The 11,443-nt window shown below is 36.5% G+C and overlaps 5 protein-coding genes across 7 annotated transcripts; 3 read left to right on the forward strand and 2 right to left on the reverse strand.

The window, feature by feature from the left end:
* The first annotated feature begins 556 nt into the window (after positions 1–556).
* LOC104785794 (CASP-like protein 5A1) lies at positions 557–1,860 on the forward strand. The gene is made up of 3 exons (XM_010511064.3): positions 557–1,060; positions 1,300–1,432; positions 1,545–1,860. Exons 1-3 carry the CDS (start codon positions 840–842, stop codon positions 1,731–1,733), a joined length of 543 nt encoding a protein of 180 aa, XP_010509366.1. The 5' UTR covers positions 557–839; the 3' UTR covers positions 1,734–1,860.
* Positions 1,861–2,442: 582 nt separating this feature from the next.
* On the reverse strand, positions 2,443–4,956 carry LOC104785795 (uncharacterized). Of its 3 annotated transcripts, none has more exons than XM_087452043.1 (5): positions 3,903–4,956; positions 3,531–3,635; positions 3,169–3,225; positions 2,938–3,075; positions 2,443–2,745 (listed from the first exon to the last, which is right to left on the reverse strand). In XM_087452043.1, the coding sequence occupies exons 2-4, from the start codon at positions 3,609–3,611 to the stop codon at positions 2,983–2,985; spliced, it is 231 nt and encodes a 76-aa protein (XP_087308169.1). In that variant the 5' UTR covers positions 3,612–3,635; positions 3,903–4,956; the 3' UTR covers positions 2,443–2,745; positions 2,938–2,982. The 3 variants fall into 3 exon arrangements, with proteins under 3 accessions (XP_087308169.1, XP_010509369.1, XP_087308168.1); XM_010511067.3 differs by having other exon boundaries at positions 3,531–3,642; positions 3,903–4,106; XM_087452042.1 differs by lacking the exon at positions 2,443–2,745 and having other exon boundaries at positions 2,783–3,075.
* Positions 4,026–5,070, forward strand: LOC104785796 (large ribosomal subunit protein uL11y). The gene has a single exon (XM_010511068.3). It carries the CDS (start codon positions 4,379–4,381, stop codon positions 4,877–4,879), a length of 501 nt encoding a protein of 166 aa, XP_010509370.1. The 5' UTR covers positions 4,026–4,378; the 3' UTR covers positions 4,880–5,070.
* Positions 5,071–5,321: 251 nt separating this feature from the next.
* On the reverse strand, positions 5,322–7,512 carry LOC104785797 (aquaporin PIP2-2). The gene is made up of 4 exons (XM_010511069.3): positions 6,328–7,512; positions 5,922–6,217; positions 5,701–5,841; positions 5,322–5,600 (listed from the first exon to the last, which is right to left on the reverse strand). Exons 1-4 carry the CDS (start codon positions 6,626–6,628, stop codon positions 5,481–5,483), a joined length of 858 nt encoding a protein of 285 aa, XP_010509371.1. The 5' UTR covers positions 6,629–7,512; the 3' UTR covers positions 5,322–5,480.
* Positions 7,513–8,354: 842 nt separating this feature from the next.
* Positions 8,355–11,005, forward strand: LOC104785798 (aquaporin PIP2-2). The gene is made up of 4 exons (XM_010511070.3): positions 8,355–9,931; positions 10,032–10,327; positions 10,424–10,564; positions 10,664–11,005. The coding sequence occupies exons 1-4, from the start codon at positions 9,631–9,633 to the stop codon at positions 10,781–10,783; spliced, it is 858 nt and encodes a 285-aa protein (XP_010509372.1). The 5' UTR covers positions 8,355–9,630; the 3' UTR covers positions 10,784–11,005.
* Positions 11,006–11,443: the final 438 nt, after the last annotated feature.

The following is an 11,443-nucleotide window of genomic DNA, read 5'->3' on the forward strand; positions in this document are numbered from 1 at the left end:
AAAAAAGGAAATCTAAAAAAGCAACCATCTTTTCTTTATAATTCAGATTGCATGATAAAATCTTTTCATTTTTAATTTTACTATATTTGGAATGTTTTAAAAAAAAAAATTTGAGTGTGTGTTTTTTTGGGTAGCCAATGTAATACTAACTCAAATATAAACTGTTAAACGTTTATTTATTTAGAGAGATATTCTAACTTGTATGAGAAATTAAGTAAATAACTATATTGGCTTTTAATAAACTAATAGTATATATATTTGTGTGTTTTTTAGGTAAATAACGCGATGCTTAGTAAAAATAACATGTTATCGAACAAAATACAACAAATCTGCATCATAAATAAATAAATAAACTACGCAACCGAGTGTTTAATTTGATAAAAATTAGTTAACGTGAGATCATAGGTCATATTCTCAAATATTTAAATAAAATTATGGATAACTTACTTACCTATAAAGAGTCAAACATTTACCTAATTTATGAAAAAATGTAAAATTAGACGTCAACATCTTTCAAATAGACGTTAAAAAGATTAATCAATCAAAACCGACACTAATACTATGTTTTTGTTCTTGTTAAAAGTTATTAATTTCTTTAAAAATACGTCGGTTACTCTGTTTAATGAATTTTAAAGTTTACACTAAAGTAGTAAAGTGAATATCTCTTTGTCAAATATTAAAATTTGATATATAAAGTTTAAGAGCAATAATAGTAATTTTTTTTGGGTGAATTTGATTAAAAAAACACATCACATTTTGTTGTTTTCTTAAGTATTGGCCAAGTCGCAAACGTCATTTTCAGGTTGCAGTTCTTGGTGGGAACTGTTCTAAAGCTGCTTATGATGAACGTGAGCCGGCCGGCGATTCACCCGGTGGATGTGCTTCCGATGGCTCCAACTACCGGAGCAATCGATAGACCACAAGTAAGGATGAAAGATGTGCAGGGCATGCCCGGAACCACCGGCGGTCTCATCCTCCGTCTCTCTCAATTCATCCCTGCTCTTATCTCCGTCTCCGTCATGGTCACCACCTCCGACTTCCGCTCCGCCACCGCTTTCTGGTAATCTAAACTGACTCTAGACCCTAGGATTTTAGCAAATTCGATGATTTTAAGATTCTGTTAACTTTTAGGGTTTTTAGTAGGTCTTTGGAATCAAATTTGTTTGATGTTGGCGTGAAATTAGGGTTTTGATATGAAATTAGACTTCTTGGTTTTGAGAATTAGGATTTAGTTTGAGCAATTTTGGTTTTAGAGTCTAATATGAATCTGACAAGCTCTTCTCTTATGATTTGTGACAGTTGCTTGGTTCTTGCGGTTAGTTTGCAAAGCCTGTGGAGCTTATCTCTTTTTATTGTAGATGCTTATGCTCTTCTGGTGAGAAGAAGCCTTCGAAATCAGTATGCTGTTCAATGTTTCACAATCGGAGATGGAGTAAAAGACCTTTACAAAGATCAATCTCTTGTTTGATGTTTTAATTAGTTTACTAAGAGGCATTGCGATTGACTGTTTGTACAATTGTACCCTATCTCTCATTTGTTTGCAGGTCACATCAACCCTTACGTTTGCAGCTGCATCTGCGTCTGCTGGCATAACTGTACTCATCAACGATCTTGGACAATGTAACGTGAATCACTGTACAAGGTTCGAGACCGCCACAGCAATGGCCTTCATCAGCTGGTTTGCTGTGTCTCCTTCCTTTATTCTCAACTTCTGGTCCTTAGCCACTCACTAAAATATAGCACACAGGATAAGTTCAGATAAATCCATCTTCCTAATATAATGTAAACAAAGGATGGAGTATAATGTTTTGAAACAGATATTTACATTGGAAAATTATAGTAGTTGATCTTATCGGTTAAGCGAAGTCATGTCATTTATTCCATGAGTCATCTAGTTTATATCAACAAGATAGTGATTTATGTGGAATCCTGAGGCAATACGAGTTAGGAGGAGAAGGGGAGTGAGTGGTTGGGTTTGGCTGTTTGGGTGAATAGATGATGTTGAAACGTAACTTATTTGTAGATTCCAAGTTAGATAAGGATGATGCAAAATGATATGGAGTGACATGATTTGCTAATTTTGTGTGTTTTTCGTATTGAGTTGAGGAAGTGTAGCAACTTAAACTTCTCTCCATAGTGTCAGGAGTCCAACGTTGAGTAACCAACAGGAAAGTTAGATATATGATGAAATCAATCAGGTTTCAGTAACGCAACTCTTCTTGTTTTATAGTTTTCATTTCATTTCCAAAAAGTAAAAAATTGATGGTGGAGTTTGACCAATTCGTTTAACCAAAATAATATTAAACGGTATTTTCACATGATACGTAATGAAATCAATATTTTCATTTGATGGTTACTATGAATCGATAAATGACAATACTTGACTAGAATTTTCACCTCTGACCATGTTTTGCTAGCGTGACAGACCCACTAGTCTCTTGGTGATTTGTGAATCATATATTAATGTAAAGACCGGTTCAATGAAGGAAACAGAAAGAGTTGTGGTACAATCCATCCGCAATAAAACGATCACAAGGAGAAATCAGAAAGTTTTATGATACTCAACTATGGTATAGTTTCTGGTTTCCGTTCTGTACACCTTAAAATAAAACCGTTATTTCTGTGCCCTCACGGAACCTAAGAGGCAAGAACACAACACAAGCGGGGCTAACCACAATGATGTACAAGTGCAACCTTCTTCAAAAACTATAAGTGCAGCTCTTCGCCTATCTAGTATTTATAAACCTAAGAATCAAATAAACATTTGGAGTTACAACATGAATTCAGCCAAAGGACCTGATAGCTAAATTTCAAAAGTTGATTTATCAATTATCAGTACAAGGTTATGAGGTTGGTGTTGTATAGTAGTGCTTCTTTGGAAAGCTATCCCACGAAAGAGCCTAAGAAACATCTATGACAATACAGGATTTTTCTTACCAGTGGACTATCACTGACAAGTGACAACATATCATGAAGATTATTCTAACGGGGTGCCTGTCGTGAGCGACACTTTAACCGTGAAGCTTCAAGCTCTTGTTTTAATTTCTCTATCTGAATGAGCAATGCCGCATTTTCCTACTCAAGAGAGAGACAGCGAACTAATGAGCCATGAGCATCCAACGTAAGACAATACTAAAAGAATTTGAATTCTTGAGTGGGGAATGTCACCTTTTGTAATGACTCCAGCTTTTGATTGCCGTTTCCATTCCGAGATGACTCTTTGATCTGTAGGAAAAGAAGACAATGTTCAAAGCCAATAGAAACAAAGACAGAAAACTACCCTCAGAGACTTAGGGTAGTGTGCTATGCATTGATGCTTCTTGATCAACGGTTTTCAAACATATAAATGCACAAACGGCGAAAGCAATCTAAGTAGAGAAGACAAAGCTGTAAATTCCCATAGCAGAGAGACAACCACATCACTAGCTAGTGACAGTCTAGTTCAGTGTCAAGACAATTACATTCGGAAAAAAAGCATAAAATGCTAAAAAAAAAGAAACATTTTTACAAGGAGGAGCTTAGAAAAATACCAGCGCCAGTTCTTTTGTACATTTAGAAGCTTTCTCAGCTTCGTTATCAAACATTCTCCTCCAGTCTGCAGATTCATCCATTGCTTCTCTATTAGCCAAATCAAACTGTTTCCTACACCAATTGTAAAAATCTCAAATCATACACATTTACTTGAATGATTCCTAATAAACCACTACTATAACACTAACCATACAAAATCCCTAATTCCATAAAATGCAGCTCTATTCACATAAAAGTTGAAAAATCCAAAGCTACTGAAATTGAAGACCCATCCAGAAAAACCAATACTTTAAGCAAATCAACAACACGAAAACACAGACCTTACAGTGATCAAACTGAATCAAATACAGAATTAGATCATTTTAACAAACCTTAAGCGTTCAGTGTCATCTGAAGACAGAGTATAATCGATAGTCCAAAGCCTCAAGTAAACAGCGATACCAAGAACAAGAGCTAGAACCAAACCCACTAGTATCGTCTTCCTCTCAGATCCTCCCGCCATTCTAAATCATCCACGACGAACTTGCCCCAAACCAAAGAAGCCTCTCTTCTCTCTCACTTCTCTGACTCTCCCAGCAAAAGATTCAACGATTTTGCTTTTCAGTGAAACAGGTTCAATCAAACTAAACCGAACATAACCGGGTTAGTGAAAGCTTCCTTAGAATAAAAAAGCCCAATAGAGGCCCGACTACGAATAAGGCTAAAATCGTAAATTCATTTTTTCGTAAACCCTAATTACAACCTCCTTCAAAAACCTTAGGATCGTCATCTCCAAGCGCCTCCTCGTTTCGGGACTCGATCTTAAAAGAAACCCTAGAAAACCCCGAGAAAGCAAAAACACCGAACCATGCCGCCGAAGTTGGATCCGAGTCAGATCGTCGACGTATACGTCCGCGTAACAGGAGGAGAAGTCGGAGCAGCGAGTTCTCTAGCTCCCAAAATCGGTCCATTAGGTCTCGCACCAAAGAAGATCGGAGAAGACATCGCCAAAGAAACCGCCAAAGAATGGAAAGGACTACGTGTAACCGTCAAGCTGACGGTGCAGAACCGTCAAGCTAAGGTCACAGTTGTTCCATCGGCGGCTGCACTCGTCATCAAGGCGTTGAAAGAGCCGGAGAGAGATCGGAAGAAGGTGAAGAACATTAAGCATAACGGGAACATATCGTTTGAAGATGTGATTGAGATTGCAAGGATCATGAGGCCTAGATCTATTGCTAAAGAGTTGAGTGGTACAGTGAGAGAGATCTTGGGGACTTGTGTGTCAGTTGGGTGTACTGTGGATGGTAAAGATCCAAAGGATATTCAACAGGGGATTCAAGAAGGTGAAGTTGAAGTTCCTGAGAATTGAAGAGGAGGGTAATGGTTCGTTTGTTTCTTTTACTTCTTCTTCTATTTGAGCTTTTAGTTTCTTCTTCTTCTTCTTCTTCTTCTTCTACTTATGTTTTGTGTTTTCTAGAGAACAACAACAACGACTCTCAACTCAGTTTTGGATTGTTATTGCAACTTTTATTTATTTATCCAGTCCCAATCTTTATGCTATTTTCAATTTATACGAAATGCTTTGAACTTGTCATAGGAATCTGAATTTGCGTTAGGAATCAGAGTATTGAAATGTTGGTTAGAGTAGAGAAATGTTTTAGGATTAGAAATGGGAAAGAACAATGGCAATGTTTGTGTTCATTCAATCTGCAAATTGGGATTCAATATACACGTTGTATAGAGTAGATGGAGATAAAGGATAAGCGAAGTAGTGGTCTTCTCAATACACAAAACTCAATAGACATTGCGAATATGAAAAACAGTTCACTCGATTGATAAAAGGAAAATCACACACAAATACAAGTAGAAAACAGGAAGAAGAAAAGAGGGCATATTGTAAAAAAACCATGAGCCCGATTTCTACATAAATATAATAATGATGACCACATTGTTGGTTTTTGTGGTTAAGTTCAAACGTTGGCTGCACTTCTGAAGGAACCGAGGGACTTGGAACCTGATGCCCTTAGAACGAATTGGTGGTAGAAGGCAGCAATCGCAGCTCCGATGAATGGTCCCACCCAGAATATCCACTGTAGATACATAGACCAGGAAAAAAAACATTCCATTATTTGTCCATCAAACCAATCGAAACATAATTTGTTTTAAGAGATCATAGGAGTAGAAACATACGTGGTCATCCCATGGCTTGCTCTCGTTGAAGATTACAGCGGCTCCAAAACTCCTGGCCGGGTTAATGCCTGTTCCGGTGATGGGAATAGTAGCCAAATGTACCATGAACACCGCAAACCCAATTGGAAGTGGTGCCAATACCTACAAAAGTAACACAAAGTATTAAGTAACCATATCATATTAAATTTACTAATTGATAATATGAAGAAATTAATACTAACGGGAACGTGGGAGTCTCTAGCGTTCCGTTTGGGATCAGTTGCGGAGAACACTGTGTAGACAAGGACGAATGTTCCAATGATCTCTGCTGCGAGTCCAGTGCCTGTGCTGTAGCCGTCGGCTAGAGAGTTAGCTCCTCCACCGTAACGAACGTAGTAAGCGCTTTGAAAGGCTTTCACGAACCCAACTCCACAAATAGCACCCAAACATTGAGCCACCATGTAAAGCACTGCTCTAATCAGCGATACCTTACGGGCCAAGAACAATCCGAACGTCACCGCCGGGTTTATGTGACCACCTTCAAAACGTTTTGGGGTTAATATCAAATAAACAAGAAACCAAAAGGATACGTTTATAAATATCATAGTTTTAAAAATAACTGAACCGGTACGGTTTGATATATGATACCTGAGATACCGGCGGTGCAGTAGACAAGAATGAAGATCATGCCACCAAAAGCCCACGCGATGCCGAGGATTCCAACACCTCCGCAGTCAACTCCACCGGCGGTTGTGTCTGACTGAATCTTGTAGCCGATGACAGTCAAAACGGTGACATACAAGAAGAGGAGAGTGGCTACGAACTCGGCTATGACGGCTCTGTATAAAGACCACTTGGTAAGCTCCTCCGCGTCGAAAAACGGAGTAGGTGGCGGATCTTCGTAGTCCCTTGCCTGATATCCCTCAGCTCCTTCCACGTCTTTAGCCATAATAAGTTAATAGATGCTTCTAGAGTTTCTTATCTAGGAGAAGTGTTTTGAATGTGGTTGTTTGTTGTTGGACTTGTGGTTGTGAGAGATGAAGAGCAAAGGCTCTTTATATAGAGAGTGAGCTCTTCTTGGTTTATGTGACACTTTTGATTTGATGTTACAACAACAACAATGTTATTTTTTTTTTGTTAAAGACAATAATGTTTTATTTTTGTAACGATTACATATGTTTGTGAATATAGTAAGTACAAGGAAAAAAAAAATTAGATGCAAAGAGCAATCATTTTCTTTTATCTACACTAATTTTAATTTCTTTCTAGATTTATTTAAACTACTTAGTAAGTTAGTAATCTTATTTAATCATCAAATTCACGTCAAGTTATAAGTTGTAAAGGTACACAAACCTGGTGAACCAATTTGAGTGGGATGTAAGTAAACTTTTAAGTAAAAACTATATTTAGTTATTTTACATTTTTACATGAAAACATTAAACGAAGAAAAAACTGTGACTAATTCCAAATAACTCAATTATTGCTATTTGCTACTGACTTTTACTGGAGATATCAACATCCCAAATTCACGTCAATAAATTTTGTTAGGCATATCACCCCAAAAATTTGACCGTTGACAAACAACCAAAAAACCAATAAAACGTGAGCAACCTATACAAGTGAACATATATATATATAAACAATGATAAATCAGAAATGCATTTATGTTTACATACATTACCTTATCTACAAGCTTTACCCACATGCATAGGTACTTTAAAAAAAAGTTTTTGGCAAATATTGAGATTATATCACTTTGTAAAGTATTTGTCACGATCGTGTCAAAAAACTCGTGTGTTTCCTGCCGTTTCGAGCACATTCTTGATCATTCTTGCATCTTTCCCATGATAGTTTGGTAGAACATCCAATTAAAGCCAATAATATTTTGAATTTATATATTTGAGTCATTTTATATGAGTTATCTTAAAGAACCACGAAATGTATTATTCAGTATATAAATTAATCAGAATTCAGAATAAATTAGCCCATGTTTTCTATAGAGAATATTACACGTAACCATTATTTTACAAATGAAAGAGACAAATAAAAATATTAAGCTGATGTTGGAACTCTAATCCAATGAGATCAGAGGAATGTCGCTAAAACGATAAGGTTACTGTGATGTGGCAAAACATTGGCCACGAACACAACACTACACCACATTCCTTTTGTCTGTATGTATACACTTTTGTTTTTCTAATTTAGTTTAATTTTGTATACAGAATAGTGAGTGGGATACATACGTAAGAAAATTGCTTTTGGAAGAGAGAGCAAATAATGATTATTTGTTGACTGTGGGGTTTGCACAACGTGGCGTTAGAGGAGTGGTTGGGTGGAACCGACGGCTGTACTGAGTTGGACTTAGTCTGTATGGACGGTGCCGATCCAATTGTCGGAGCTATCTCTATTGGGGCGGTTTCTCTGCGGTCTAGTGGACCCGAGTTTCATCATATTTCGACCTATTTAGTGGAAACAGAACCCCTGAAGCGACGCCGTTTCTTTTATCCTGTCCATGTAATAATTATGTTAAAAATATAATGGTAGGGTTCGTTGAGAGCTACTGCTCAAAATACTTTTTCTTTTTTCTTTTCTTCTCTTCTTATTTCAATCACAAAGAGTCTAGGAGTTATATTGATTTAGCCGTTATAAATCACAAACAAGAGGAAGAATTACTTAACCTTTTCCAAACAAAAAAAAAAAAAGAAGAAGAAGAATTGGTATGTACTATATGTAGTGTAGTAACAATTTCATTTTGATGTAATAACTCTTTTTCACAATTAGTAATTATATGAAATCAAGTTTTTTCATAAGTGACTATTAGTGAAGTGTATAATATATAGTTTATTTAGTTTCGTAGATCTTTTATTTTGATGTTAATGGTACTATTCAAAAAACTGAAAACATGAGGAGGTCCTTCTAGAGAGTTTGTATACGAGGTTTAAAGTAGCAAATTAAGAAGATGGTGGAATCGACATAGTTAGATTTGTTTTTTCAACCATTGATAAAATCTACCTATCTGAATTTTTTTAACGTTATCGCATCTAATAGCCGAATGTTTTTAAAAACGAATTTCAAGTATGCCCAAATAGATAAGATTCATATAATTTATAATTTTTAATGTGTAAAATTGAGTGACAGTCTATATTATTCTAGGGAGAGGACAAGGCTCATGACATAGGGACAAGAGAAAGAAAAAATAGAAGCATATAGTAATGTTAGGGTCGGTCCAAATGAAAACTACGTTTAGGTATGGGGCGGCGAGGCTAAGTTAATTTAACCATAAAACTCCATTATCTACCATAATAATTTTAGAATTAAAAAGGTCGCTCTTCTTATTGATAGCTCCACAATCATTCTTTTAAATAATCCGACTCTCAAAATATGTACGTTCAGCTTTTAGTTTAAAGTATTGGAAAATTAATTGAAACCACAAATAAATGTGAATTCTAATTTCCTCACAAAGACAGTAACTATATTACCCATGATCAGTTGGTTTTTACTGTAATAACTACACGAGAATATGAAAATTCTGCTTTTAAAAACTGGATTATATTATTACACCAAAACCAATTTCTGTTAATAATGAAGCAATGATTAGATTGGTTTAGATTATATATTATCATCACAGCTAGCTATGTAATTAATTAGTGAAAAGCAAAACTTCCACAAAAATAATCATAATCGTCACAGACAATTCTATAATACTATTCATTTTCATTGAAACGGATAATAAGAACAACCATAAACCTACCAAAAGTAATTCATTATTGTAATCTAATCAAAATAATAATACGTAATATGAATTATTCACCATGGACAAGCAAATTTAATAAGAGCACACACTAGGAACTCTATAGTCTCTCTATATAAACAACCTTCCTTTCATCTCTTCACAAATCACATAACAAAAACCACAAAACACATTTTTCATAACAACAAAAAAGTAAAGAAATGGCGAAAGACGTGGAAGGACCTGAGGGATTTCAATCTAGGGACTACGAAGATCCTCCGCCTACTCCGTTTTTCGACGCGGAGGAGCTTACTAAGTGGTCTTTATACAGAGCCGTCATAGCCGAGTTCGTAGCCACTCTCCTCTTCTTATACGTCACTGTTTTGACTGTTATCGGCTACAAGATTCAGTCCGACACAACCGCTGGTGGAGTTGACTGTGGAGGCGTTGGAATCCTCGGCATCGCATGGGCTTTTGGTGGCATGATCTTCATTCTTGTCTACTGCACCGCCGGTATCTCAGGTATCACACCGGACCGGTTTAGTTATTTAAAATTGTGACATGATAAACGTACCCTTTGGTTTCTTGTTTATTTGATATTAACCCCAAAACGTTTTTGAAGGTGGTCACATTAACCCGGCGGTGACGTTCGGATTGTTTTTGGCCCGGAAGGTGTCGTTGATTAGAGCAGTGCTTTACATGGTGGCTCAGTGTTTGGGTGCTATTTGTGGAGTTGGGTTCGTGAAGGCTTTTCAAAGCTCTTACTACGTTCGTTACGGTGGAGGAGCTAACTCTCTAGCCGACGGCTACAACACAGGCACCGGACTCGCAGCAGAGATCATCGGAACATTCGTCCTTGTCTACACAGTGTTCTCCGCCACTGATCCCAAACGAAACGCTCGAGACTCCCACGTTCCCGTTAGTATTATTTTCTTCATATTATCAATTAGTAAATTTGTCATGATATGGTTACATAATTAATACTTTGTGTTACTTTTGCAAAAAAAAAAAAAGGTATTGGCACCACTTCCTATTGGGTTCGCCGTGTTTATGGTACATTTGGCCACTATTCCCATCACCGGAACAGGCATTAACCCGGCCAGGAGTTTCGGAGCTGCCGTAATCTTTAACGAGAGCAAGCCATGGGATGACCACGTATGTTCCTACTCCTTTTTGACCTCTCTTAATCAAATTATGATTCTATTGGCTTTATGGAAATAACAATATATTTCTTTGGTCTATATATAATTACAGTGGATATTCTGGGTGGGACCATTCATCGGAGCTGCGATTGCTGCCTTCTATCACCAATTCGTCCTAAGGGCATCAGGTTCCAAGTCCCTCGGATCCTTCAGAAGTGCGGCCAACGTATGAATTTAGCCACAAAAACAACAATCATGATAACAACGATTATAAAATAGTTGTGTTATTATGTATGTACAAAAATTGGCAACTTTGCTTTTTTAAAACTATGCCCTGTTTTCTTCTTGTTTATTATCTGTTTTAATTGTGGTGTAATGCTTTGATATGTGCCAATGTCAATGTTTGTGTACTCGGCAAAACAATTAATGAAAACCAAATTGTTTTGCCTCTGTTCTTCCTTCATGTCAATATTTTTTAATTTTATTGATAAAATGTCACACATACTAAAAATTTCAGATGTTTACCTAAAAGCTTATTTACATTAAAGGTTCTTAACATTTACACCAAAAAGATAAAAAAAAGCATTAGTAGTTAGTTAGTTGGTTTAGAAATTAGAATACAAAACTAGTGTTCAGCTTTTCTTGAAAAAAGTACAAGAAACATATGTTCCTCTTTCTTAAAGGCACAGTCGCCAGCTCATTCTGAACCCTTTTTAGTTGTGTTTTATGTTTGGCACTTTGTTGTCGACTTGTCGCCCTCTCCTAGTTATATTGGCAAACTCTCTAAACTACAAGTCAATTAGTAAAATCGTCGTCTCATATACAAATAACTATATCAAAGAGAGCCTGAACAAATACACAAAAGACCTATAGATGGACACACGTTTGGAAA

The sequence above is a fragment of the Camelina sativa genome, chromosome 5, assembly GCF_030686135.1.
Source record: "Camelina sativa cultivar CO46 ecotype springtype chromosome 5, ASM3068613v1".
In the NCBI taxonomy this organism is placed as follows: Eukaryota; Viridiplantae; Streptophyta; class Magnoliopsida; order Brassicales; family Brassicaceae; genus Camelina; species Camelina sativa.

What these genes read in the sequence shown, in the direction of transcription:
- LOC104785794 (XM_010511064.3), top strand. Translation starts at nt 840, where the DNA reads ATGATGAACGTGAGCCGGCCGGCGATTCACCCGGTGGATGTGCTTCCG. An exon ending in CGCTCCGCCACCGCTTTCTG is followed by an intron (nt 1,061 to 1,299) that starts GTAATCTAAACT and finishes GATTTGTGACAG; the next exon opens with TTGCTTGGTTCTTGCGGTTA. An exon ending in GTTTCACAATCGGAGATGGA is followed by an intron (nt 1,433 to 1,544) that starts GTAAAAGACCTT and finishes ATTTGTTTGCAG; the next exon opens with GTCACATCAACCCTTACGTT.
- LOC104785795 (XM_010511067.3), bottom strand. Translation starts at nt 4,033, where the DNA reads ATGGCGGGAGGATCTGAGAGGAAGACGATACTAGTGGGTTTGGTTCTA. An exon ending in GATGACACTGAACGCTTAAG is followed by an intron (nt 3,643 to 3,902) that starts GTTTGTTAAAAT and finishes CAATTGGTGTAG; the next exon opens with GAAACAGTTTGATTTGGCTA. An exon ending in AGCTGGAGTCATTACAAAAG is followed by an intron (nt 3,076 to 3,168) that starts GTGACATTCCCC and finishes TCTCTTGAGTAG; the next exon opens with GAAAATGCGGCATTGCTCAT.
- LOC104785796 (XM_010511068.3), top strand. Translation starts at nt 4,379, where the DNA reads ATGCCGCCGAAGTTGGATCCGAGTCAGATCGTCGACGTATACGTCCGC.
- LOC104785797 (XM_010511069.3), bottom strand. Translation starts at nt 6,628, where the DNA reads ATGGCTAAAGACGTGGAAGGAGCTGAGGGATATCAGGCAAGGGACTAC. An exon ending in CTGCACCGCCGGTATCTCAG is followed by an intron (nt 6,218 to 6,327) that starts GTATCATATATC and finishes AACGTTTTGAAG; the next exon opens with GTGGTCACATAAACCCGGCG. An exon ending in CTAGAGACTCCCACGTTCCC is followed by an intron (nt 5,842 to 5,921) that starts GTTAGTATTAAT and finishes TTACTTTTGTAG; the next exon opens with GTATTGGCACCACTTCCAAT.
- LOC104785798 (XM_010511070.3), top strand. Translation starts at nt 9,631, where the DNA reads ATGGCGAAAGACGTGGAAGGACCTGAGGGATTTCAATCTAGGGACTAC. An exon ending in CTCGAGACTCCCACGTTCCC is followed by an intron (nt 10,328 to 10,423) that starts GTTAGTATTATT and finishes AAAAAAAAAAAG; the next exon opens with GTATTGGCACCACTTCCTAT. An exon ending in GCAAGCCATGGGATGACCAC is followed by an intron (nt 10,565 to 10,663) that starts GTATGTTCCTAC and finishes ATATAATTACAG; the next exon opens with TGGATATTCTGGGTGGGACC.